The sequence below is a fragment of the Cyclopterus lumpus genome, chromosome 4, assembly GCF_009769545.1.
Source record: "Cyclopterus lumpus isolate fCycLum1 chromosome 4, fCycLum1.pri, whole genome shotgun sequence".
Classification (NCBI taxonomy): domain Eukaryota; kingdom Metazoa; phylum Chordata; class Actinopteri; order Perciformes; family Cyclopteridae; genus Cyclopterus; species Cyclopterus lumpus.
The window spans coordinates 7674474-7701223 of NC_046969.1; the positions used below are offsets into that span (position 1 = coordinate 7674474).

At 41.7% G+C, this 26750-nt stretch overlaps 1 protein-coding gene across 1 annotated transcript; it reads right to left on the reverse strand.

The window, feature by feature from the left end:
• Positions 1-26272, reverse strand: ghrhrb (growth hormone releasing hormone receptor b). Its single transcript, XM_034531161.1, is given in 15 exon segments — positions 1-195; positions 1870-1911; positions 2496-2625; positions 2711-2802; positions 3595-3664; positions 4018-4078; positions 4213-4366; positions 6105-6124; positions 6127-6163; positions 6165-6237; positions 6656-6753; positions 7571-7671; positions 13101-13208; positions 19519-19627; positions 26171-26272. Coding segments are annotated over 15 exon segments (1392 nt in total).
• Positions 26273-26750: the final 478 nt, after the last annotated feature.

The window sequence follows — 26750 nt, forward strand, 5'->3', positions numbered from 1 at the left end:
TCAGACCGTCGACACGTTGCTGGGGGCCAGGGCGTGCGTCTCCGAGGCCGGCTGATCTTTGGGGCTGGATTTGTCCAGGACGGAGATCTGAGTCACCGTGCTGCTCTCAGTGAACAGCGTACGCCGTCGTTTACTGTACCTCAGGTAACTCTGGGTCTGCCACTTCCAGAACCTCTTCTTCATTTCTCCCTGCACCTGAACACAACACACACACACACACACACACACACACACACACACACACGTACACACGTCTTAAATATTAGGAAATCTCCTAACCCTCTATTATGTTCTTGTCTGTATGGTGCATTGAGCTTTCCACCTCCACATCTGAAAAGGAACAACACTACTAAATTCAGCCAATTTAATACACATACGTTATGACTTTCCGAAACATACCATATATATTTAGCATGATGTCATACGTTTATTTATTTACTAAGAAAGGGAATATTTCCCCTGCACACTCACACAGGTGTTTTCGCTGGCTTTGCTTGATTACACCTCTTCTCTTGAGAGATCTAATCAACCAGACAAGTGGAAACACCTGTGTGGGTGTGCAGCTCTTCTACAAAGGTTGGGAACATCAGAGCTTCATTCAGGGACATTTTGGCCTTTTAGTTATTTTTATTTTTTATTTTTATTTTGGGAGTTCAACCTCAGCTCCTATAATAAGTCTAAAAACTATGTAGCCAAAATACAGATGATGCATTATCTTTTGTCTATCGAGACCCCTGATTTAAACATTTTAGTTTTCACTATTTTTCCACCTGATTTAGCAATTAAGGTGCAAATACATCCTATTTTCTGGTTTCCCACACACAAAACACCCCAAAACAATAATGCAAATATGTCATTGATTAATTCCAGACTGTGAACAAAAATTCCCCCTAGCATTTAGTATTGAAATTGTAAAAAAAAAAAAAAGCATACATATGTGGTAGTTGTGATCAGGACGGATGTTGGTTAAAAGATTAGTGATAGTTGAAAATAATATAAATATATAATACTTGTATGCTAGTTTTTTTCCTTCACGGACATTAGAGCAACTTTTTTGGGGCCCGTGGGCCACGGCCCCACCAGAGGGCGCTGTTGTACAGAAGCAGTTAAAGACTTTTTCTCTATTTCAGACACAATAATAGCAAACTCAATTAGTCTACTTCGAATGTCCCAGCTTGACGGTGCGTACAGACGTGGCATTGACCACCGGCAGACTGAAGAAAACAAGTATGTTCTTGGCAGAATTATAACTTGTGTAAAACTTAAACGCTGGCATTTTTAGATGCATATTTGTGAGGGAGACCTCCAGATAAGCAACCATAATGACACTCAACCATATTTTAAGGACACCATTATCCAAAACAAACTTCTGGTTTGTGTGTACAATGTGACAATACAAGGATGAGGTTGCCAAACAGCTGGCACCTGTTGTGGCTGAGCAAGCAGATGTGTCCTGCAAAGTCACAACTGGTCCATACTGCGCTATATTTGTTTATTGGTTGTTAGAGTATGTTTTAAAGTGATAAATCCTTGGTATGTTTGGATTGCATCAGTGCATTTTCTTGTATTGTGTTGCCCCACCAGAATTTTCCTAGCAAAATCGCCACTGATACTAAGACTGTATGTGCAGAAATAATGTCTAGAGCTTGTAAATTAATCTAGAAACCATTACAATATGCTTTGGATAATAATAAACAAAATGTCAAAAAGAATTGAGTGAGACATGCAAAACAAATTTAAACTAGAATTCAAGTATGTTGCACAGTGGTAATTATTTCAGATGCATGTTGTCCTCAAAGACAAATTATAATAAAATTAAAATGAATTATAAAATATCTAGCCAACAAATATAATAAAATATGTACTTACCTCGCCATTTAGAAAGCAGTAGAGCAGAGCCACAACAAATCCCTTGAGAGCAGAAACATATCAACCCAAACTGTCTGATATTAAATATTAAGACATCCTGAGCAAGTCTGTCTGACACTCGGTCGTAAACAATGTGATCTCTATGTATTTAATATACGCATTTTGGATGACAAGAGTTGGTTAAGAGGGAAACTTTTGCTATCTTTCAACCTGGACAACAATTTTTGAAAGTGATCCAGTATTGAAGAAGAATGCTGCAGCCGCTAAACAAGTTGCAATGTATTAGTTCCACCTTCAATTTACATCCACTAAAAGTTCTGGTTTCTGCTCAGATTGATATTATAAGTGTCTGGCAACATTATGGAAAGTACCCTCGACAGAAATACAACTATTTGATTACCTTTTGCCTGACCCTATCAATTGCCCGATTATGATAACATTGCAGCCCGTTTAGCGTCATGCACCTGCAGCGTACTCCATGAACACTGGGCCAATAGGAACAGTTGTTGTCCCCATTAGTCACTTGGACACAAGAACATGGGAAGATAGGGTCCAGGTTGAAAAACACGGGAGCTTTAATCTACATCTTTTCCTCACTCTAATTGTATCGGTGTTGTGTGTTTTACCTGAAAGGATCCCAGGCCGAGCTCTATGAATATTCGGGCCTCTGCTCCTGTGTTTTCTGGCAGAAAGGCAAACACCATGTAGTGCATCCCAAACAGAGGGATGAGGAGCAGAGTGGATTTGGCCAGCCGCCTGCACACACAGACAAAAAAAAACAGACTGTTGGTGACTACATACAGGGTGTCATCATGTGGAGGAATAAGCGTTCTCTTCTCACTTGAAGTGGCTGGCGTCATTGCCACCGACACCAGGCGATCGCAGCTTCTGCACCAGAATGCGGATCACATTGACGAAGATGAGGAAGTTCACCTGCGTGAAACAAAGAGCTGTCAAGAAAAATGTGAAAGAACCAACACGGTATTAATCGCCACATTATACAGCAACAGCATTATACAGCAACAACATTATGCAGCAACAAGGACTAGCAATACTTCTTTTCATTTAGCCTTCCAAAGTGGGGAGAAAAAGGAGTTTGGATAACATAGAGGCGTTTTACTGAAGCAGAAAACTTTTGGCAATCAACTTCTGGCTTATAGAATTGCCCGGGTTTCACTTACATGTTGATAGCATAGAACATCAGGTCCCAGAGGCGTCATTAGTTCTGCTGATCAATGCCCGAGTCCCCTTCCAATCAGTGGAGCTAATGGAGCCACTTAATGGAGAAGCTACAGATCTAACACAATAGCTCCACTTACTTTTGACTAAGTACTTCACGTATATGTTACAAATAGGATCAAGCTCTTTGGTAGTAGGCAAAGTTTGCCACGGAACTCATGATCGTTATTAAAATGTATTTAAAAAACTGCATGGGCAATTGTAACTATACCCCTTGAGGATCATAATTAAATTAATAATTGATAAAATGATGACGCCACTGCAGAGACGGGGGTTCAATCCCCTGCAGTCTGGCCGTACGCGTCCATAGGTGGGGAGCGGGAAGAGGGATGCTGATGTTCTAAGTAATGATTCTGACTGCCTGCATGGGGGGGGGGGGTAATAGCATGAGTCGCTGAGCACTATGCCGAGCCTTACAGCTCTGATCCAAGACTGAGCAGTCTAATACATCCTCAATGGCTCCCACTGTAACTGCTCTGCACTCACCAGTAGTGATGCAGTTATTGGAGCTTTTATGATCCACCAGATGAAGGCCACATCTGTGTCATCCCAGCACCTGAGACACACAACGAGCAGAAATGAGATGAACAAGGCAGTCACAGAAGTGCAATTTTGCTCATCCAATCACGACAACAAAACACGACAACTCGCCAACAAGCGGACAGAACGCCGTGTTCCAAACAGTAGAAGACATGAAAAGCTACTAATTAAAGGCGTTTGGAAAATGCTTTCTGCTGCTGAACTTGGGGGGGGATTTGTTTTGTTCACTTGTACCTTGCATTGTATGTGTGTCTATATTAATGTACTAGCGGTATCAGGTACTGTGGTGGTTGGATACATAACTTCATGTCAGTGGGACTTGAAGTGAGTGTGCCTCATTTCTACTGATATTTGACTGCAGCAGCTCACCCTTTGTTATCATAGAAGTTTTTAGTGAGGATCCACGCCGTTATGATTGTTGTTGGGAGACCTGGGAGGCACAAACAGAGTGACCGTGTCATTAGGAAAGGGTCAACGCAGAGCTCTAACAAGACACAGAGAGAGGAGTGAGGAAAGAAAAATGAAGGTGAAACAAGAGACGGGTGACAGGTAAAGATCGCGCACCCCAGCCGATGAGTATGTACCACCAGAAGTATTTCTTCTGGAAGACAAAGGTGAGAGCGAGCAGCGTCTGCAGGTACATGCCCTCCACCAGCAGCCAGAAATAGTTGGCCAGGATGCTGAACTGGAAAAAGGCCACGGCGGATTTACAGGACGCCTGTGGGGGGGAACAGCAAAAGTCACAAGCATCAGATGAGTCTGTGGATTCATTTATCTGGAGTGGTCGTCACGGTGACGGCCTCTGACCCTGTCACCAGGGAATAATGTAGACGGGGTCGGAGCAAGCGTCGCAGCATGGAGAGTGACCGTTACTGAAGGTAACGTGGTGGGGGAGTTACACGTAGAACAACTAGGATGGTGAGTATCTTATATTCTTATACCTGATGCATTTTTTAAAATATTTTTTATTTTCTTACTATTACATTTTTCTTAAATGTGATATGTCCTGCTGGGCTATTTTATTGTATTGTATATATTGTGCATTTGTTCATACTTAATAATTTATGTTTACTCTGTAACCATGCTTGCTGCTGCTACAACCAAATTAAAGTATGTATGTATCTATCTATCTATATATCTATCTATCTAGTGAAGTTTGTTGTTAAGTAAAACTATTAAGAACTGCATTGTGAGACTCGTGGTTTATGCAGCAGCTGCCTAACGAATATGCACATCCCTTTTATGAATACAGGGCTTATGCTCATATGTCAGGATACATGTATGTATCTATATGTCTTGTAATCACGCCAATAGTTACTCCTTTGTTTGTAAATGTCAAAGCAGAATATTCCAATAACAGCCCCCAGCGCTGTAAACTGTCCTTATAACGCTGTGTGAAATTAAATCTTTAGCGCTCACATAGAATACATAATTTAAAGATAAGTTTGGGTTTTTCAGCTTAAAAAGACTTAACACCTGGTCACCTGGTCAAATGCTGCCAGAACATAAGCAAGGACATCGACAAAGGCTGGATAACACTGGAGACCAGAAGGAAACATGGACTAAACGATTGTTTCGTAATGCTACACAGGAAAATATGCTTTTGATTATTTTAAATTTTTTTTATGGTAGTTACATTGTTATGTTCCATTGTTACACAAGCCATGATCTTTTTTTCTAACCTTAATCCAGTGGTTTTGTTGCATAAAACTAATCAATTATTTCACCGCGTTAAACACAAGCCATTGTGCTTTCCTCGTGATACGAGGCTGATATGAAACATACGTTTTGTTCAAGAAACGTTGACATTCAACGTATCCCGTTTATATATATATAAATATATATATAGGTTGAATGTCGAGGGTACTCTCATCTTCTCTTCTCTTCTCTCTCACGGCCCTTTCCACCCACACGGGTCACGGTGATGAGCTGATGGTGGTCCCTCGGAGCCACACAGGAAGGACACTTACCTTTGCTCCAGGCTGCCTGATCAGCAGTAAAATAGGAACACTCATCATTAATGCTCCCACAGGCTCCGCTTAGTCACTCCCGGCATGTTAACCCCACTCCTACCACTCTCTGTGATAATAAGCTCTTCTGAGTTCGGGAGATTCATGTCCAGAAAACCAAAAAAATGCGGTAATTTACTTTCAAAATAATTTCTTTCTCCTGTTAGTCCTTTTGTTTTGATCCAACATTGAGATCGTAAAATATTAATCCCATTGTTTGTCTTTCCTTATCTCCTTCTTCACAATGTGTTTTCCTTCCTAATGTACATCCTTCTCTGTCCTCATCGTCGCTCTCAGAATTTTCTTCTAGTGCATTCTTCTGCTTCAACATGCTGGACATCATTTCACGTGTAAGCAGTGCTTTTGGCTTTTGTAAAAGGGTGTGAGTCCCTCACTGGTGTAAATATAGACACGCTAATGGAGCTGTAGTGGGGGTTTCACACTCACAGAGGACATGAAGCAGTGTCCAGGTTTTCATCAGAAAAAAGCACCCCATCTTTAATGAAGAACGGCGCTCGCTCTCAGGATGAAGGAGAAAAACAAGTTGATGTGGATGTAGTTTCTGGTGCAGTGAAACTTCCTGTAGAGCAGAGACACACTTCCATTGAGCGAAGCAGTCCACGAACTGTTCAGGTGTGTAGTTGAGATCTAGAAGAGGGCCGAGTTAGGGCAGATATGGGTGTGGTCTGAGTAATTCGGGCAGGAAGTACAGGGGGGAGGAAGTGAGGAAATCATTACAAATTACTGTTGGGAAAAAAAATTAAAATCAGTTTTTTAACGTGACAATGTTGTGTTTTGACAACAACAACAACAACAACAAAAAAAACGACTTGGTTTGAATAAGAGAAAGATTATGGATAGGGTTGAAATAATAAAGGGCTAATCATGTCGTTTCATAATTACAGTCACTTGAACACATGTCATATTAAATCCTTTCGTGTTGGGGCACTTGCTGACATGAGTGACACTTGTAGCTGCTCTCGGGTTGACAATGTTACCTGAACACGGTGAAGACAAAAATAGCCGATATAAGCGAGATGAGGGAGGTAGCGTAGCCAGCAGTGTACACCTGCTTGAAGTTGGAGAAGTATGTCGTCTGCAATGCAAGAAAAGAGCAACAACAACAAAAAAAGGGAATGAAAGAAAAAAGAGAAAGAAAGTTAGCACGCATGTATTTACTGTTAACTGCCCCCCTCACACTCTTCACACTCATCCATGCAAGTGTTCATTAACGTGTCACTCGTGACACTCAGGAGCAGCAACAGCTTTTTTTAAAGTGTCTGGTGAAAAAAAAAATCGTTGGCAGTTAACGTCGGCCTTTGTTTGAAAGTTGCATGGGGCTAAGTCCTGCACGTGCTTCTGTACCTGAGTCTGTAAAACAACCAGCTGAGTCTGACATTATGTCATTATGTGCTGGACCCTTGAGTGGACATTTGGTGTGTTTCAATGTTGACATCAGCTGTTACATTTGGAAACTCCTTGTGCTTGTGAACAACTGTCCGCACTGCTAATGTGTCCGTCTATACCGTTGCCTCTCCTGTAATGCCTCATTCTTCATACATCTTTCAATCTTAGAGGGTTCATATCTCAGTGACAATGTGTCAATCATCTATTATTCCGTCTGCTTTAAATAGCATCTGTCCTTTAGCCATAATGAGCGAAATGATGGGTTGCAGTTGCAAGGCTAATAATTCATTATTAATTGTGAGAATAGAGGATGTCATATGGAAAAGTGTGTGCTCGACGGTCTACAGCTGTTTTTTGAGTCCTCAGATATCCACCAGTAGATGCTGGAACTGATGGAAAATGTAACATATTCATGCTCACCAGGCAGACAAAACAACCCCAATGCGAATGGACACACTGCCGGTGTGGTTTGTTTCCCTGCACAAATAATCGTCGAAAGCATCTACCTCTGGTTCCGTCTCTTCGTCCTCTGTGAACTCGCACGCCTCCTCGTAAGAGGGGTAAAGGTCGGACCACCCGTCCTCGGTGCAGTTCCTGTAGATGTAACCTGAGGAGACACGTCAACCTCTCAGTGGCAGGGACAGAAACCGGGGAGGGAAATCTGATACGCAGAGACCAGATATTAATATGTTTTTGGCACTCATCAGTCACCTTAGAGAAGAAGGGTAGTGGAGAATAAACGACGGACACAAACACACATACTTCAATGTGAGGGGAAAGTCTGGACTTCAGGCAAGGAGAAGTGAACGGAGAGACCGAGACTGAATATTGATTGTTCCCCTCTTCCCTGTTTTTTAAGTCAGAGCTGACTGTGTCACGGCCCGGCTGTGACCCTCCTCCATTGTCAGTGTTTTCTGTGGACGCTTTCTTTTGTGTTTCTTGTCTGGTCCCCTGTTTGTACTCTTTGTCTGCGTGTGTGTTTCTCTGGGCGTGGCTCTCAACCTGCTACCGACTTGCTGTGACCCGTCCACTCACCGAGCTCGTGCAGTTCACGTACTTCGGCTCTTCACTCCGGTCTTTCTCAGTTTGTCAAACGCTACGGCCAGTTAGTTTCAGTCAATTTAATCCTCGTGTTTGGCTGAACTCTGTTTAATCTTGTGTACGCCTCAGGTTCTCTCTCTCTCTCTCTCTCTGCCTGCCCACTCCACCACATCAACTATCACGGCACGTTTCTCAAAATAAAGTTGCGTGTGAGCTTTTGCAAACCCCTGGACGAGTTCTGCTTTTTGGATGCAGAATCCATTTAACACAACAGACCATGTACGAAACCAAGATCTGTAAAAGGGAGAAACAAAACACACATCATATACTGTATACATATGCAGTTTATGACCAAAAGAAACCAAAGAAACACACACAAAAAACACCAAAAGAAACAGCAAATTGAAGTGAAAGTTCAGCTGGAGAGGTAGTCCCAAAAACTCTCCAAATGAAGGATAGGGAATTATTCTGAACTTTTCCATGGCACAAAATGTAGACAATAGTCAAAGCAAAAGACAGACCACAGAGTTATTAATAAAGGAGTTAGAAGAGATGTAAAGTCACTCAGGCATCGAGATGGATTTCAACAGGAAGGCTGTTCTGAGGGCACAGACAGTAAATGTCCTAGACTGGTGGATTGCTAACAGACGTTTGTTGCAGGATCCGAGGTTATGTGCAGGGCACACAATATATATATAAAAAATGCATCCAATTGAAACCTCCATGCTGGTTCAATGTGTTATCAACAAGAGACAGCAGACACAAACGACATGCAAATACGGCATGATGGCTGATCGATGTTCATTTGTTGCCATTTGTCGTTTTGGATTCATGAATATGCAGCTTTCCCGGTGAAGTTTCGCTGAGACACTGATGAACAAAAACACTCTTCTCTCTTATCCCTCCTCTCGCTCTGCACACGCAGCTCTAACCAGTGCTCTTCATTAGGATTCAATGCGCCGCACCATAACTCCATCTGTCTGCTAATGATGTGAGTGGCTGGAGACGCACCTCCTGTGAAGAGGACCCACGAAAAACACACTTGGACACGCTACAACACTCTACTGCCATTCAGCAGACAGTAGTTGTCTTTAATTCAATTAAAAGTAACTTCGGTCACCATCTGGTTGGATTAATCCAGACGCAGTTTCTTGCTCTATTGTAAATTCTTACCGTTTCCTCCTCTTCTCGTGTCTGAAAGAGTCTATGTGAAAATATGGTTAATAAAGTAAAGTACTAATAATAAGTGTGTGACGAACAAAACCATTTAAATCTTTTCAGAGTTTTACGAGATAAAATGGGAGCAAAACTACAAGATTAAAAAACTAAGATGAACTAACTAGTATTGTGCGTTGCAGCTTCGCTGTCTGAACAATAAACTGTATGTAAAATTACCAAGTCAAATATCATTATTATTACAATGCAGTCCAGCAAAAGTAACCCTGATTAACTGGGAGAACTAGGACCCATGTCAGACCCATGCTGCAGTACAATAAATAATATAAATATATTTGCATATATTTTGGATATGCCCATCGTTAACTTTACCACTTAGAACAAAGTGTTAGAGGTTGAATTGGTAAAGGACCCTCTGATATCAATTGTTGGGAATTGGGAATCAACTATGCTGAATGGTTGAAATGTAGAAGAAGAAGTATTTACACATGCTAATATTATAGAGGGAATTCTTTATAGAAAGATGGACACCACTAATGGAGCTAATGGTGGAACAGTAGGATACATAATTGAAGGAATAGATATTTGGAAAGAAAATGGACTGTTTGGGATACCCTGAAGCACTCTAATGTGACCTCTTTGAAGTCAGATGAAATCAAATAAAAAAAACTGTTGATGAATAATGTGGATATCTTCCTTTGTATATTGGACTGACTGTGTGTGCCTAAGTAAGGTGATTTTGGTTTTTAAATGTTTGTAGTATTTACATTGGTTATTTTCAGTGTTATTCATATTATTTCCCTTTGTTTTGATTCATACATACTTTCATGCTTAATTGTGTGGATGTGTACCTTCTAAGTATTGTAACACTTTAAGGCAGTATTTCTCAAACTGTGTTTGTACGTTATTGCTCTTTTGAAAAGGTATGCAGTGTAACACTCAATAAAACTTTTTATTGACAAATATTCAAACTTGTTTTCTTTAGTTTTTCAAAGGTTACACTTTATTGTTATTAGCTTGAAAAGATACGCAGTGCCAAAACAGGTGAATTGCAGCAACAATAAGCTATTTTTTGTGTTGCATTGTTCTAACAAAATGATTGCACAGTTTTTTGTTTTTTTTGTCTGATTGAGCAATCTGGTTTACTTGAAAGTGATTGCATTTTTCTTTAATCTATTATTTGAAAAAGCACAGATGGAGCTTAATTTTTAATTAATTTTTCCTCCAAAGTGGCGTGTGAAAGAAAAAGTTTGAAAACCACTGAGCTAAGGAAACTGTCCACGTGTGACCTTCGTGGTACCTTTTGATGTCAAAGGCGACGTGAGAAAAGAAGTTTAAAAGAAAATAGAGTTCCTTGTCGTAAAGGGCCTGCGTGTGTGGCCTAGGCCCTAGGCCTTAGGACCTAGGCCACACACAGGTAACCACTAGGGAACCACCAGGCCCATGTTCCATGGAGCTTTGCTGCAGCGTGTCCTGCATGCTCACAGTCCTTCTCGTCTTGGTGCTGGTACTGCTGAGCTGAGAAATACTGTTTCATCACAGTAAACAACAACCTTTTCTCAAGGACAATATTGCTGCTTTAGTTGCAATGCATTTGAATGCGTCACTGCTAAATTGGGCAATAAACCTGCAATGGTGCACCTGGAATGCTATAGCCACCATGCTACATGTGCAGCCTGCTGAGTCGAGGAGATCCCAGTGCATATTTCCTTCTATTCCATCCTTCACACAACTCAACTCAATGGTGAGTCAAGGGAGGCGTTTAACTTTGGTTCCCTGTGTATCCAGAAGTATATCATAAATATGAAAGTATGAGACCTTTACTAAAAGCTCCAGGTAACAGGGAGTGCAAACTTTCTTGAATTTCAATGAGGCACATTTGTTCTCCCACCATGGCCTGAAGTTAGAAGGACGGCGCTCAGCTCAGCTCAGCTCACCGGGCTCTACTGGCGGTCATGACGCACACGAGGTCATCAGCTTGAATCCGTGTTTGCGAAGCCGGGGGATGAAAAAATTGACAGTGAAATAACAGATTTCAGTTTCAACGCTGTAAATGCGCCTGTCCGGCTGATCGGCACGGCCGAGCAGAGTGTGGGTGTTTGAGTCGTGGGTGGTATTACCGGTATCCAGCTGCATTAGCCTCAGTATACTGTGGCGCGTTGAGCCTGCAGGCCTGCAGCCGCAGCCTCAGTGGGTGAATGGTTGGATGTGAATGGAGGTTGAGGCTCAGGGGGAAGGCGCTGGTGCTCCAACAGCCTTGCTTAACAAGCAGCGCCAATTCCTTCCTCGTGCTCTTGGCTCTTACAGTGAACTCTTTGATTTTCCAATTCATTATTTTCTCCGCATGCAGCATCCCGTTGGATAGGCTGCATCGAGCCGCACGGCCACAGCGCTTGACTTATCCGGGCGTCTGTGGAGGAGGAAATCCAGTGGGGTCCAGGAACCCAGTAGAACTGAGTTATGAGGTCATCAACAACAACCTCCGCCTCCTGAAGTATACGCTTAACTTTCGCTGCTGTGAGTGTTTTCTTCTTCTCTGCTTTGTGCTCTCTTTCATTTTCACTGCTGCTGGAAATCTCGTCGTTTCTACATCCAGCATCCCAAATATATACGGCCCGTGCTGCCCGTGCACATGCTGGGAGAGTCTGGACTTCAACCACTGGAGTAGATATAATAAAGTACATGTAATATATGATATAATAAAGTACATATAATATGTATGGGAGGACAGAAAGTTGAAACTAGCGATTGAGACCATAAACTCATCTTTACAATCTTTACTGAGGTAATAAATCAAGTGAGAAGTATAGGGGCATTTCCTAGTAGACTTTTATACAATCACACTTTCCATTTGCAATCAGAGAATTGGCTCCTAAGTTTGAGGCAGTTCCGCATTAGCTTCACTTTTCACACCCGGAGGTTGCTGCGGGATTAAACCAGATCATGGTCTGTCCCTCCCCCTAAGCAATTTCTGCGAGAGGCTGAACATAACCATCAAAAGTGGAATAATGACGTTGTCTTAAATAGTCTTAAAGTTATGCAACTATATGTGCATTAAAAAGTTGTAACACAACGGCATTAAAGATTTTACTGATGCGTATAGCAACATTTTAGTGAGTATAGTCAGGCTGTCTACATATGTACGCTTGACTTGTACGGCTGATTTTCATCGTCCCAAATGTCCAGAAACACATATTTCTACCGTCTCAGTTGCATTTGTATGTCTCTGTCAACCATCTGATAGAGCATGAGAGATTCTGAGCACATTTTGTTTTCTTTAGACCAGCCAGCTGGATGAGACCGGGGTCTGAGGAACAGGCTCCCCTTCACTGTGTAAACAGAAGATGAATCCATGTGATCCGCGTAGAAAAAACGTCCAGCCACACATGATTCAGTCAGTGAGAGCGTGGAACCGGTCCTAAGAGATATCTAAATATAACCTGGTCGCTTTGCTGATCTGTAAACTGAAAGATGGATCAATTGAGCTCAAGTTAAATCTGCCTTGGGCTTCTTTAAAAAATATTTTTAAAAACTGAGAAAAATCTATTGATTTTCCTGTTTCCCAAACCCAAAAGTCAACATGGCCTTAAAACTGATTATTGACTGCCAACATCATTGGAAGAAAACTACAGCTGAGACACAAGCAGGAGAATAAAAAAAAAGATTTTGGCACGACTATTGGCAGGATTATTAATCATTTCTGAGGACACTTGTAATGCACTCGCACACCGGCTCAGAGGACAACCTCCCACATCTAAGTGGTTGAATGTGCCGACAAATGTCACCCAGAGATTTAAAAGGTGAGTTGAAGATATTTACCTTGGTTGTTAGCAAACAGCTGGGAGACATTGGCACACGAGACGCTGACCACCTGTCCCACCTCAGCACGGTACCAGCAACGGATATCATCCCACGCTGTCGGACAACCTGAGACGAGAGGACAACATTCACCACTTCACCAGTTAGTCTGAGGGACGAGCTCACAGCTCAGGAAGAGACTGTGTTAAATATGGTCAGACACATTTGGTCTCTGTAGATGGTAGAATGATAGATGTTTTGGAAAGAGGAGAGGTGTGTAATCAGGTGTCTATAAATGAGTTCAATTACTATGTGGAATTTTGTCTCAAAACCTTATTTTCTTAACACAAGTGAAAGGAATGTCACTTGTTCAAATGTTCAAGTCCAACCATAAAAGGCATGTGGGCTGTACCAGAATCAAGGATTTTAAAGGAACTCCATAAAATATGTTAATTAAGAAAAAAAAGGTGAAAATGAACTCACTTTCAATTGAACAATTAAAGAAATAAATGACTTGATAAGAGGGGGAATTGTGCAGCATAATTTCTTCTGCATCTGATTCAACCCTGACTATATACAGAGAGATCGATCTTTCTTTTTCCTCTCTCTTCATGCAGCTCACGCACAATTCAGTCAGTGGGGTCTTGTTTGACCTTGAACACTAATGCTACATGCTGAGGTTCACTACTGAGTCTGGTGTAATCTTTCAAGGGGGTTTCCCCCAGTCTGGGAGAATCAGGGCCTTTGGAGACGCCCTCGGCCCTCCTCTCTGCCCACGCTTCCCCTCTGCTGTTCCCCTCACGCGACTGATAAGCTCTGCCTACAGCCTCCGTCGCTCCGAACGAGGGAGGTGTGGAGAGGGGGGGGGGGGGTTAGATGGAGCAGTAATGAGGAGCCCGTCTCTCTGTGCCGCCACCACGCCTCGTACATCAAAGCTGCCTGGCTCGGTGTCAATTAAAAACTGGCATCGCACCGAGACACACCACCACTCATTCATAATGAAAGACGGCTTTTGGCGATGCCGGAGGTTCTCCGATGAGACAAACATCTCGCTGGATAAATGTGGCATTGAACTGAATTTGTTTGCCGTGCATAGTAGCTGTTCTCGGCTGCGGCTGTGTGCACAGCAACAGCGAGCTGTGACATTTCAATCTGCCACGTTATTAGGCCTCTTCAGGTAATGCAACGCCTGGCAGAGACATCGGGGGGGGGAGCCTGTAGACAGTATAACGTATAAAAGGGCTGGTGTGAATCCCAGTGTGTGAAAGGGCCTCTGCAGGTGTCAACAGTAAGCTCCATCGTGAGGTGCACAGCTCGTAAACACTCCGAGTGGATGAATGGACTGGTGCTCCACATCTGGTACTGATGGTTGGATCTCCTTGTCCTGTAAACGGTAAGTATCCTGGGCACAATGCACAGTTGCATCACTCTAACATGTTTACCCACACTGCATGGCCTTGTAGTAACACTATGGAAATGACACATTTAAACTAGGTTTGCTCTTTTTATTTTTTTTTAGCACGCACAGGGTAGTTAACCAACCTATTGATACACTTTTCAGGCTATATAGATATGTATTTGATTGCATTGGTGTGAATATTGTGTTACTGCAGAGGTCCGCCGCTGGTATATGAGACCGCATAACTAAGAGTTACATATGATCGTCGGTTTATTGGAAAAAAATCCAACCTGGGTGGTGTGCCTTTAAACTTTGTTGTGTTTGCTGCGTGGCAGTTATAAAAAGATTTCCCCCTCTGACACTAATGTGATCTACAGTATAATAAACACCGGGAACAAGTTATGACGCAAGCTTTTTTTATTTATTTCCCAGGGTCAGATGAGATTCGGGAAGGAGAATTAGATTTACCAATCGTAATGTCCTGCATTTCCTCTTCACCTGTACGGTCATCACGTTTCAGTATTTCATTCCTCCTTTGCAACGTTTTCAGGGTGCAATGAACACATTTGTCTTCTGTTTGTCATGTACGTTGCTGCTGCTGTGATATTGTTACAAATATTACAGCGGCCACAAGGTTCCACTGGGATGTTTGTACGACAATACCTACCCTTTAATGAACGCGATTATGGGATACGGGAGAAGCACAGGGAGACGGCAAAACCCAAGAAGACGAGGAGGAAGGAGTGGAATTCTGGACGGTGCATGTTTAGTTTCCCTGACATATTATGGAAACATAAAACTGGTTTTATGTTCTGTTTAGACAGCAGTCTAAAGCAGGTCCTGCTCCTCAAACCCAAACTGTACAGTCTCCCACTTCCACCTGACACTGACTATCCAAGCAGCGCTGAATGGTGAACCTTGATTTAATAGGATCATACACAGTCTACATTTTTGAGAATATTTATTGAGCATATTGTCTCGTTGAGAGAGTAATAATAACGACACTATTTTACTCTGAAATGTGAGGTAGTCCGTGTGCATGTTGCCCTCTCCTATAGAGCCTTTTGTATATTCTGATCTTTAAGTGAAAAGATGATGTTTGATGCACGGAAAGGCCTCTCCATACCTTCCACATGAGACGAGGTAAGAGAGGAATTAAACTTCAAAAGGGATTTTATATGCTTTTGTGCACCAATCAGGTCCGCTTGAAACAATGCAACTCCTTGTTTCTCACATTAAAGACCTCAGAGTCATGCCTATTTTAGCACGGTTATGGAAAGAGAGAGCGAATTTGAGCTCTCTCGATTCTAGAGACTGACCGATTGCTCGACCTCCGGTGTTGCCGTGTTTCTAGATTCTAGAAGTCAACTCTTCACATTTTAGAAGCTCGAACCTTCAAAAATGTAGAATTCCGACTTGACAAATGATCGGTCCATTGTCAATATCACCGCTGATTCACGTTGCTATGTTTAGAAGGCCTATATCCTTTCCGCTATGAAATGTTTTGAACTTTGTTACTTCCCACCTCTGGTATTTGGTCCGAGTAATTAGTTATGAATATGAGGATTGCGAGTGTTCACAAATAGACCCGAGAGGGCAGGACAGTCATACTGTGTAATGATCTGTGGAAATGTCAACGCTGGAACGTGAAAGCTATGTGGAAAAATACACGGACAGACACACACACACACATAGACACACACACACGCTCGCACACTTAAATTCAGGAGGCTGGCTGTTGCGTACTGTGAATCTAATTGGAAGTGTCCTTTGAAAACGGACAAGACTGTTAATCTCACCGTTCACTCCTGTGTTAATTCCGAATTTCTCTCTGTCACTGAACCTCCCTGGTTTCTGCTCTGATGGAGTCTTCTGTGCGGTGTGAAGGTAATTAACCCAAAGTAAGACGAGACATCGGTGCTGTCTCTGTCTCCACAGGGGACGGTTGTTGACTGCTCAAGAAAGAGAAGAGTGAGATTTTTAGCCATTAGCAAATATAACGAACCACACTAACACCTGCAAAATGTGCAGCCTTTTGTCACACCGCCCTCACAGAGCCTCAAAATGTCCCAATCACCCTTCCATGAGCCGCATCGCCCTTTGTCCTCCTCTTTCCATCCCACCCATCCGTGCGTCCCACATTTAGCCACATCTGATGGGTTCTTGATGAATTAGTCGGAATAGATTTACAGGTACCCTAAATGCACCGGTTTGGCCTCACATTCAGGCCCACAACGTCTCACTCTCCTCCTGTGTTGAGATACTAGCAGCATTCAAGAGGGCTGCTAGGCTTAGCAATCAGAAGTAGCCGTGCGGTCAAATGGTCCCTTCGACCAAGTTATGCCTCTGGGAAAAACTAAATTAATTGGGATTTTCATGCTTACAGAACAGGTGAAATGGCTTGGTAGATTGTTAACCCACATCTCAAATGTGGTCCCCCGTTGTAGAAACTAAGTGCGTTGTTAAATGACATATGCATGCTATCAAATGGATAATTTGTGTGATTATTTATTCATTACACTCGTGTTGATCTTGTTTTTCTATACTTCTGTCTCTGTCACTACATGACAGCCAGACTGAATAGATGTTTCTAGTTACAGCTCCTCTGGAAGGATGTTACATCGTCTTGGAGCACAACAGCTAAAAGCAGCGTCAACAAATGTTGTTGTTCTTCTTTGAAAAAGAGAAGAGCCAGAGGATCTGAGGGTTATGAACTAATAGAATAACTTTGTTTGTTCGTTTGCACTCTGGACTAACAAAGGATTATTTTATTATATCTTATATTATCCTTTGCGTGCAGGTGTTCAGCGCCAACCACAGAAATAGAATGACAGTAAGACTGTTTACTGTGATCATTTGACCAGCTCCAAATAAATTAAAGGCTTCAATGCTGCAGCTCCATCCATCAGCACATCCTCGTTAAGATGAGCAACGTTGGTGTCACTGTTGATTTAATAAAGGTGCCCCGTTCATATATGTGTTTAATGATGATGATTATTTCTCCCAGCAGAACTTTTTGACTGCTCAGATTGTGTCACAGCTCCACTCAAAGAGCCGAGCCTTGCTACAGTCTACTTAAATCAGCGTTCATTCCGAGCTCGAAGCGCTTCATACCTGCCGCTTCAAAATACTAATTGTCACATCTTTGCTATGAATGATCCCAGGAAAGGGTGACAAACGGCGTAATTAATTCTGAGCGACAACAGCTGTGTCGTGCACAGGAATTCCCGCGGGCGGGCAGGCGACGGTCCCGCCGAGCGTGCAGCAACCTTTTCCAAAATGTGGAGACGGAGCGAAGCGAGAGCAAAGCCTGCTGGCCTTGAATGACCGTCTCGCAACTCGAAAAAAAACCACTTCAAAACAAAGGTAATTCATACTCCGGGTGGCACTGGCTCGCCTTCTACCTGAGCTGCACAGATGAGAGAGGGACAGGCCGGGTTGACCAATCAGTGCCTTTAATCCAGGCATCTCCACACCTGATTAGTTCCCCTGATTGTTTTGGCTGCTCAGCCAAGCGAAGCTCGGTTAAACAGGAAGCAATGCTTCCTCACTATGCTTTTGATTAAAGAGACGCAATCATCAGCCAAAAGAAAGGCATCGAGCAGCCGGCTGCGTTTGCTCCAGAGAGCTTTACATGACGCACAGTATGCCACGCAGACTGCACCAACAACCTCCTCTCTGCCTCGTTATCACCTGCGTTTATTATCCACTCCATAAATAGAATGTAAAAATGTAAGGCTTTTCATGTTAGTTTACAATTTATGTAGAATTATAATCATCATTTCGTCATAAACAATTTAAAAAAACTGTTCAATCACATTGTCTTTGGTATTTGTGTCGTATACAGATATGCTGCAATGAACACTGGGTCCTCTTTGTCTGAGACCATGAAGAGAACGGGCAAAAAAAGCAGTCCAATGCGTGACGAGACTGCGACCTTCAAAAAGTGACCTTGAGACTCTCCTTGGGAGGAGGACCGGTTCCTTAGTAATACAGCACTGCCTCACGCCACTGCTCTAGAGGTGAAGAGGAGGGGGATGGGAAAAGTTACACTTCAGCCTCCAAAGATTCGCACTTGAGTATCTTTTACACATATACAGTATGTGAAACATATAAAGCTGCTCACGGAGTCAGATTTTAACAGCATCCTGGCTGCGACTAAACTACATTTGATACATGATACATTTGAATTTGTGTAGCACTGTGAAAAGCCTTGATATGCCATACTCTCCCTTCAAACTTAAACCTCAGAATATGTCAAATTGAGTCCTGGATGCCGTAATTTTACAACATGACATGAGTCAAGCCCACTCAGCAGTGGGTCTGACGGCTCTCAGATGAAAAGTGCCTCCACAGAGAGGGCGGTTTTCCAAGAGTAAAAGACTGGATGGAGCTATGCACCGGCTAATATGGGGAAATAGTTTTGGCCTGAAAACTGCATCATCCAAAAAGAGCCTATGCAGGGAAAGAGGAGATCAGAGTAATTTATATTCAAATCAGAATCACATTACTGATGTCTGCATTTGTCTTTGAGAGGAGAGGAATGGGTTTCAAGTAGTCCTTAGTGGAATCAAGGGGATAATAGTGGATCACAAAAGATTACAATTATTTTGAATGGCTCTTGTATAGTTTAAAGGTTCGGAGACACCTGATCACGGAAAAGTCAAGCAAATGAGGAAAAAAAAGAACAGTGACAAATGAAATTGATGTGAATAATATTTGTTTGGGGATGAGTTGTACAAACACATTTAATCAAATGTAACTCAAACAACGTTGGTACAAAAAGGGATTCCCCTTTATACACACCTTCTTGGCTTCTTAGTTTTGTGAGGACATTATTGACTTACTATAATTCTCGGGTGACCGTCACCATAATCGCTACATATCCAAACACAGCCCGTGCCTTCACCTTAGCTCTAAAACCAGGCCTTAGGAATAGAAACTATATATAGAGTTATATATCTTTGTGGGGACCTGCTGCTACGAGTCCCCACCATGTAGGTGTGTGTGCGTAAAGCAACGTGATGAAGACACACGGACCTGTCCTGGTGGAGCGGTTGCTCTCCTCGTGTTTCAGGCTCTGGTAACATTCCTCCTGAGCCTTCATGTGCTGAACCACCAGGGCACAGTCTGGGTGGATGGCCTCCGTCTAACAAGAGTTACACAGTTAAACACTCGTCAGTCATTATTGAGGATGACGTGAATGTTTTCAAAATACCAATGACAGTCATTATTTTGGAAAAGTTCAGTCTTTTAACAGAGGTCTTGTGCCACAAGTTCGACAACATCGTTACAATTAAACCAAAAATAATGTCAATATAGAACCTTATAACTATGTACATTTATAGAGCAAAAACCAAACCATAACTACTTTTTAATCTGTTACAGGTAAAACAGGCAATATTTGTGTCAAGCTGAAATTTATGAACACATATTTCTTTTGTTTTTGTCATCTTTGAGGTGAAGTGTAAGCTGTTCAATACACCGACCCTCTTTGACCTCCGTGTTTTTGTTTTTTTCCAAAACCATGAGCAATTTCAGTATATTCACACATTAAAAACAACACACTAATGTAGAGAAAATCTAATAAAACCGTGTAATGCAGCTGGTTCACACACTCAGCTACTGAAGAAGGATATATCTAATTCAACATACTATGGGTTTGGAAACCTTCACACTGGAAACAACCAAGAAGAGAAAAGACACAACACTGAACACGGGAAGTTACATAATTATATCAGCTTTATATGGATGCTGTGAACACTGATTCTGAGCAAAAACAGATTGAGGATAGTTCACTCGCACAAACATGTCTGCAGTGAAACTGTGACTGCACTTAGAGAAACAGAATACCCTTTGGACTCAATATTATAAGCTGTGTTTGAAAGTCGATTATGAGGCTATCAATCTATAAATATTTGCGCTTTAAGCTTATATGAGTATAATCTAATCCTTGTTGAATACATATTGTCGCTCTACATCTCTCTCCAATTGAAAACCCAGTGGAAGTTGGCGGTTCTCTTGTGATGAACCTCATGGGAGTTCAACAACTTCCTCCTAAAGCTTTGACATCTACTGTCAAGGCTCCTCCGTCTTGCATTTCCTTTCACGCCCTCTGAGCATGAAGAGGCGGAAGGACAGAAAACCTGCAGACCCATATTGGCCGATAATAATTGTAGAAGATTATACGTATAAATAATATGCCAAGAAAATAAAGATTCCCTCTGTGTCTTCCCGCCTGCGATCGAATCCATTATACGCTATTATGGCACAAAATGTATCTATTATGCTGCCAAATGAGAAATTCCATTCCATTATCCGAATCGCTTATCCTATTTAGGGTTGTGGGGAGCTGGAGCCGATCCCAGTTGACATTGGGCGAAGGCAGGGTTCACCTGGACAGGGTTCACCTGAGCAGGGTTCACCTGGACAGGGTTAACCCTGGACAGGGCGCCAGTTCATCTCAGGGCACACATAGAGACACAATGTGTGCACCTACGGGCAATTTAGAGTCTCCAATTAACCTGAGCTGCATGTCTTTGGACTGTGGGAGGAAGCCGGAGAACCCGGAGGGAACCCAAGCTGACACGGGGAGAACATGCAAACCAGAAATCCACAAAACAGACCGGGATCCGAACCCAGGCTTACCACTACACCACCGTGCAGCCCCAAATAAGAAATAATCCCTTTAATTGCTTTAAATGTGTCTCACTGATTTCTCTGATTCATGTTGTTTGTATGAAATGTGTGAACAATTACTGGTAAACCACCTGCCAGTTGGACAGATGGAGACATCACAGGTGAAATTGACCTTTGACCTCCACCTCTGACAACTCTGTGTCCACGAGAGGAGACGCTCATTGCTATCGAGCAGACAACAGCTGCTGGGCCGTTGCAGGACATCTTACCCTACAGCTGTCAAGTTGTTGTTCACGATATGTTTGTGTGTGTGTGTGTGTGTGTGTAGTGTGTGTGTGCGTGTGTGTAGTGTGTGTGTGTGTGTGTGTGTGTGTGTGTGTGTGTGTGGTGTCTGTGGGTGGGTGTGTGTGTGTGTGTGTGTGTGTGCGTAGTGTGTGTGTGTGCGTGTGTGTGTGTGTGTGTGTGTGTGGGTGTGCGCGTGTGTGTGTGTGTGTGTGTGTGTGTGTGCGTGTAGGTGTGTGTGTGTGTCCACTGTGTTTTTGTTGGAAGTCTCTATATTCTGAGTTAAAATAAATAAATATGAATATAAATAATATGAATATTAAAACTAAAGTATAAAAATCTGATAATAGGCACTATTAACAAAAACCATAACATTCTAAAACACTACATGAAAGCCAGACTGAATACATGTTTCTAGTTACAGCTCCTCTGGAAGGATGTTACATCGGCTTGGAGCACAACAGCTAAAAGCAGCGTCAACAAATGTTGTTGTTCTTCTTTGAAAAAGGGAAGAGCCAGAGGATCTGAGGGTTATGAACTAATAGAATAACTTTAAAATCAATACAGGTTACCAGTGTAAAGATTGTATTGATATAATATGTGCTCTCCTTTGGGTCTTAGTTAATGCTCTGGAGGATGCTTCATCATTTTGTGGAGGATCATTTTTGTGTGTCTTATCTTGCAATCCCTTTTGAGGTTCGGATGTACTTCCTTCCACAGTAAATCCGGGCTGTTTGACAACGAATCGTGTCAGTTCCTCACATAACACAGGTGAAAACCGTAAGAGCGACATGAATGATGGCATAAATATTTTCCAACAACTTTAAATTAAGTTCTGTTATTTTCTATCTCAAGGATTATCTGATAAATCCACAATGTCCCCTAAACACAAAGCTGTACATGAACAGAATTCAGGAAGAAAAGGTTAAATATGTCAACAATGTATTCAAACTGGGTGGCCCATAAACTTCGACATCATTAATAACTTTTATCTACAGCATGGAACAAATGAGTCTGTGTAGCTGAGACGCTCGATCTGGCAGCGCACAATAGAGAGTCCAGTCATATCTGTCCTGCTGGTTTATGGAACAAAACCTCCTTCATACAAGCAAGATAGTAACATGATTATGCTGTTTTATGAAGCAACAACATGTGCCTTTTTCTTTTTTTTTGCAGTTTAGTGATGTGCAGAGAATCTGCTGAAAGTCATATGGTGAGGTGCAGAGCACTGGCACGATTTCCCAGTTTTAGAGAATTATAAAATCTGTAAGAAAGTGTGTATGTGTGTGTGTGAGAGAGCTGGAGTGCCATTTGAGCATGCACTTTAATTATCGCAACCTTCGATCCAAAATGGAAACAGTTTATGTGGCTGCAATGTCATTTTAATTCAATCACCGTCTTAACCGGGTCATTATTGCAGGGCAGCGATAGCCTCCGGCAACCTTTACCGAGGTGCCGTCATTTACATTCAGAATTTCACAGTGATACAAAGGAAAGGTGTGTGTGTGTGTGTGTGTGTGTGTGTGTGTGTGTGTGTGTGTGTGTGTGTGTGTGTGTGTGCGTGCGTGTGTGTGCGCGTGTGTCTATTATTGGCCCTTTAATGTTTTCATTCTCATCTAACCTCCTGATCAAGTCATTCGCAATATTCATTTCCATTTTTACGCTGATGATACGACGTTATGTTGAACCCATCAGACCTCTTGTCTAACTCACATCCTGTCTTACAGACATTAAAGCAATAGTTTGACATTTTGGGGAAAAAGCCCTATTAATTTGCTTTATACACTTTCTTCTTATGGGTTTCAATACTAACATCCATCTGATTGACACAACATCTTTACACCAACATTCATGGTTCCAAGGAGACGAATTCTTCTGACAACAAAAAAGCCCCAAGTTGTAAATATTTTCTCTAAAATAGCATCACTTAATTTCCGGACACACAAACCCTTCCTGCCTTTGATTGCAGCAGCTGGATTACTGTCACTCGTTATTCGACCCAAAAATAAAATAACATTCTCTAACTGGAGCACATTTCCTCCACGTTGACCTCTCTGCGCTGGCTACCTGAGGCCTTTAGAAATCATTTTGAGGTTTTACGACTTGTTTCTTAAGGTAGAGGCACGACTTGCCTTAGGCTGGAGAGACATTTGATATTAGGGCAAAAGGTACTTTACTGAGATTTAACATACAAAACACATGCTGAGTTTATGACTAATGATGCATGAATTAAACTACCCAACAGTATCTAAAAAGTAACTCCACCAACTACAACATTTACATTTGTTTTACTAATGTTAATTACTTTTACTTGTAAAAAACAAAAAACATTCAGTGTTTCTAACCAAAGTGCATTGTGTGTGTGTGTGTGTGTGTGTGTGTGTGTGTGTGTGTGTGTGTGTGTGTGTGTGTCCTCTAATATGTTGAATGCATTTCCTTCCTTATGCAACATTTACAAATCCAAATGTACTTAAAAGTTTGAAATATGCATACCGACTCATGAATAAACAACACTTTTGGGCTAAGAGAGGTCTCGACCTTCTCACGAAATATTTAGGACTGTACCAGTCAATAATTACATATATAGCAATGAATTAAATGATGTGCAAAGGGATATGTGCTTCTCGTAGTACCAAACCGGCTGAGAATTAGCACCCGACTCTCAACTCTATTGAACATTTTAGAGTGACTATTGGACTTACGTTCATCTGGCTGAAACACAGCTTCAATTGAGGGCTCTGTCACTGGATGTGTAAATAGGAAACTGTTTGCTATGACATTCGTTGCAACAACAAGGTCATATTGTGTCAATGTTGTGTTTACAGTGTCTTTGGCAGCCCATAATGGGTAATAAACAATCTGTTACTGCAGCTTTAAGTAATCTTTTTAATGTGTCTGTGGACGGAAGCAGCTCAAAAACGTGTTTTGCCTCACAGATTTTCTAAGAGGCAAAAACACGTTTTTGGCACACTTAAAAAACAAATCTATATCTGTTTAAATGTCGACTATATTTAGAATATTTGCACTGCCTTGTCTTTCATCAGACAGCCCTTTCCTACGGGTAACTCAAGCAGTTATATTGCTGTCTTCAAAGCCATCACACTCCATTCACATTATATATATATATATATATATATATATATATATATATATATATACATATATAGTATTGGGCATATATATATACTGTATATATATACTACATAAGCTCATGCATGTCTACATAATTTTTCTTTTTCTGTTTTTTAAATCTGATCACCTGTTGTGGACCGCATTGGACAAAAAAACTAATGTTATATCTGGTAATTAATTTGCAATTGGCAAATCTGTTTTTGAGAATTGATGACTTAAGATGCAATTAGAGAGTGCAATAAGTGACATTAGACGTCTATTCTGCTGTCACCAGTACAACCATGATCTATAATGAAAAGGCAGAGAGGATCATGGAGCATCTTCACAGTATGTGGAGGACGGAGCGACTAGAATGCTGCAGGAATGAGTCCTAAAACACGGAAATTAGTTGTTTCAAACAGATGTTAACCTTATGTTCTATGATAGAAGATATATATAAGTAACTACCCCTATTGTAAATTGTGTCTCTAAAAGGTATTTGTTAAACAATGGCTAGACAAGACCAGTAAACATCATCTCGCCAACTACTCCGCCTTCAGCCTCGTTGTGTATACTCGTGCTCATGCGACTGTGGTGTTGTTCATTTAACGTTGGATTTTTACTCTGCGTTGCTCATTTGTAAAGATTATATTCACAAAACGTGTGCGTGTCTTAACAAATCACATTGGCTTTTTGTCGAGGGAACCGATGTCATTGACAGCCTTAAAGACCAGGAAAGACACGCCAAAGCAAAATCCTCCATCGTGATGTAGACTCTGATGAAGCCTCAGGTGAGCACACATAGATGGAGAAGAAAAGCCTCCTTGGTGGCTTTAAAGCCAAGTTCAAATAAGGATGAAATGGAATTATTCACTCTGAATTGTCTGCATTGTGTGCATATGCAGACAAAACAATTATTAATGCTTTCTCTTTGCCATGTTTGTCTGGAGCCAAAGGCAGCAGAGTCAAGTGAGTGTGCAGTGTTAATGGAGTCACAGGAGACATCACGTCTTTTCTTTTTAGTTATTGAATATTTGTTTTAAGGATGCCTGTGTGTGTGTGTTTCTAGAATATCAAACCACCATACAGAATAGACAATAATGGGGTTCAAATGGTTCAAATGGAACAGTGATTGTGAAATCACCACCACAAGAATATTTATCAGATTATAGGGATCGGAATTAATTAATAAAATATAGGAATCTAAACGTTAACAGAAATGGTTTAAAAACTGCTGATGACACTAAAACTATAACAGTCATCAAATATATCTGACATATTGTTCCTCCCTTGACTATTGTTATTTAATTAAACATGACTGCACACATTTACAAACTGACTGGGGCGTGTTTCTAAGTAATACAAATACAATGGCAGGTGAATGAACAAATACAGAAATGAACTAACGAGCACACAATACTGATTATTTCATTAAACTCACTCTCCAGGGCATATCATCTTTTAACATGTATGGGCGTGACAAAATGAGGACAACATAATATGTCGACCTCATGTCAGACCTTTACGATCTCCATCAACATGCACTGATTGGTTCTGTGCACGTGCAGAAAAGGAACATATATATATATATATATATTGTTATATATATATATATAGTTTTCAAAAATGAGGTAAACCTGAGTGTTGCGCGTGGACTCACCGTCTCCCACACCGCCGGCTGCAGGAACAGAACCACGTGAAGCAATGTGGCCATCCATCTCAACCACGAACACCCAGAGACAAACACACTGTGCAACAACATGCTCAGGCGTGTTCACTTTGAAAACTATCGCAACAACAACAAAAAAGTGAAAAGTGAAAATATGTCCAAGGATGATATCAGTCTTTTAAAATATAAGAATTGACTTCCTTTTTTTTTTTAAATCGAAAGATCCATGAAGTGAGACGCTTGGTGGCCGTTCCCCCCGATGTGAGTGCCGTCTCTCCGGTGTCCGGTGCAGGAGAAGGTCCGCATTACGCGCGGAGGAGACTAAGCCCAACAAGGTGCGCTCCTCCCTCAAAAGACACCGACGGAGCGGAGCGCACAGCTGCGGCGGCGCAGAGCGGCGCGAGGACGTGGACTCGATCTCTATACCTGCACACAGCTGAATCACTCATAAACCTTATACATTGACCTTATACATAGACCTTATACATAGACCTTATACATAGACCTTATACATAGACCTTATACATAGACCTTATACATAGACCTTATACATTGACCTTATACATAGACC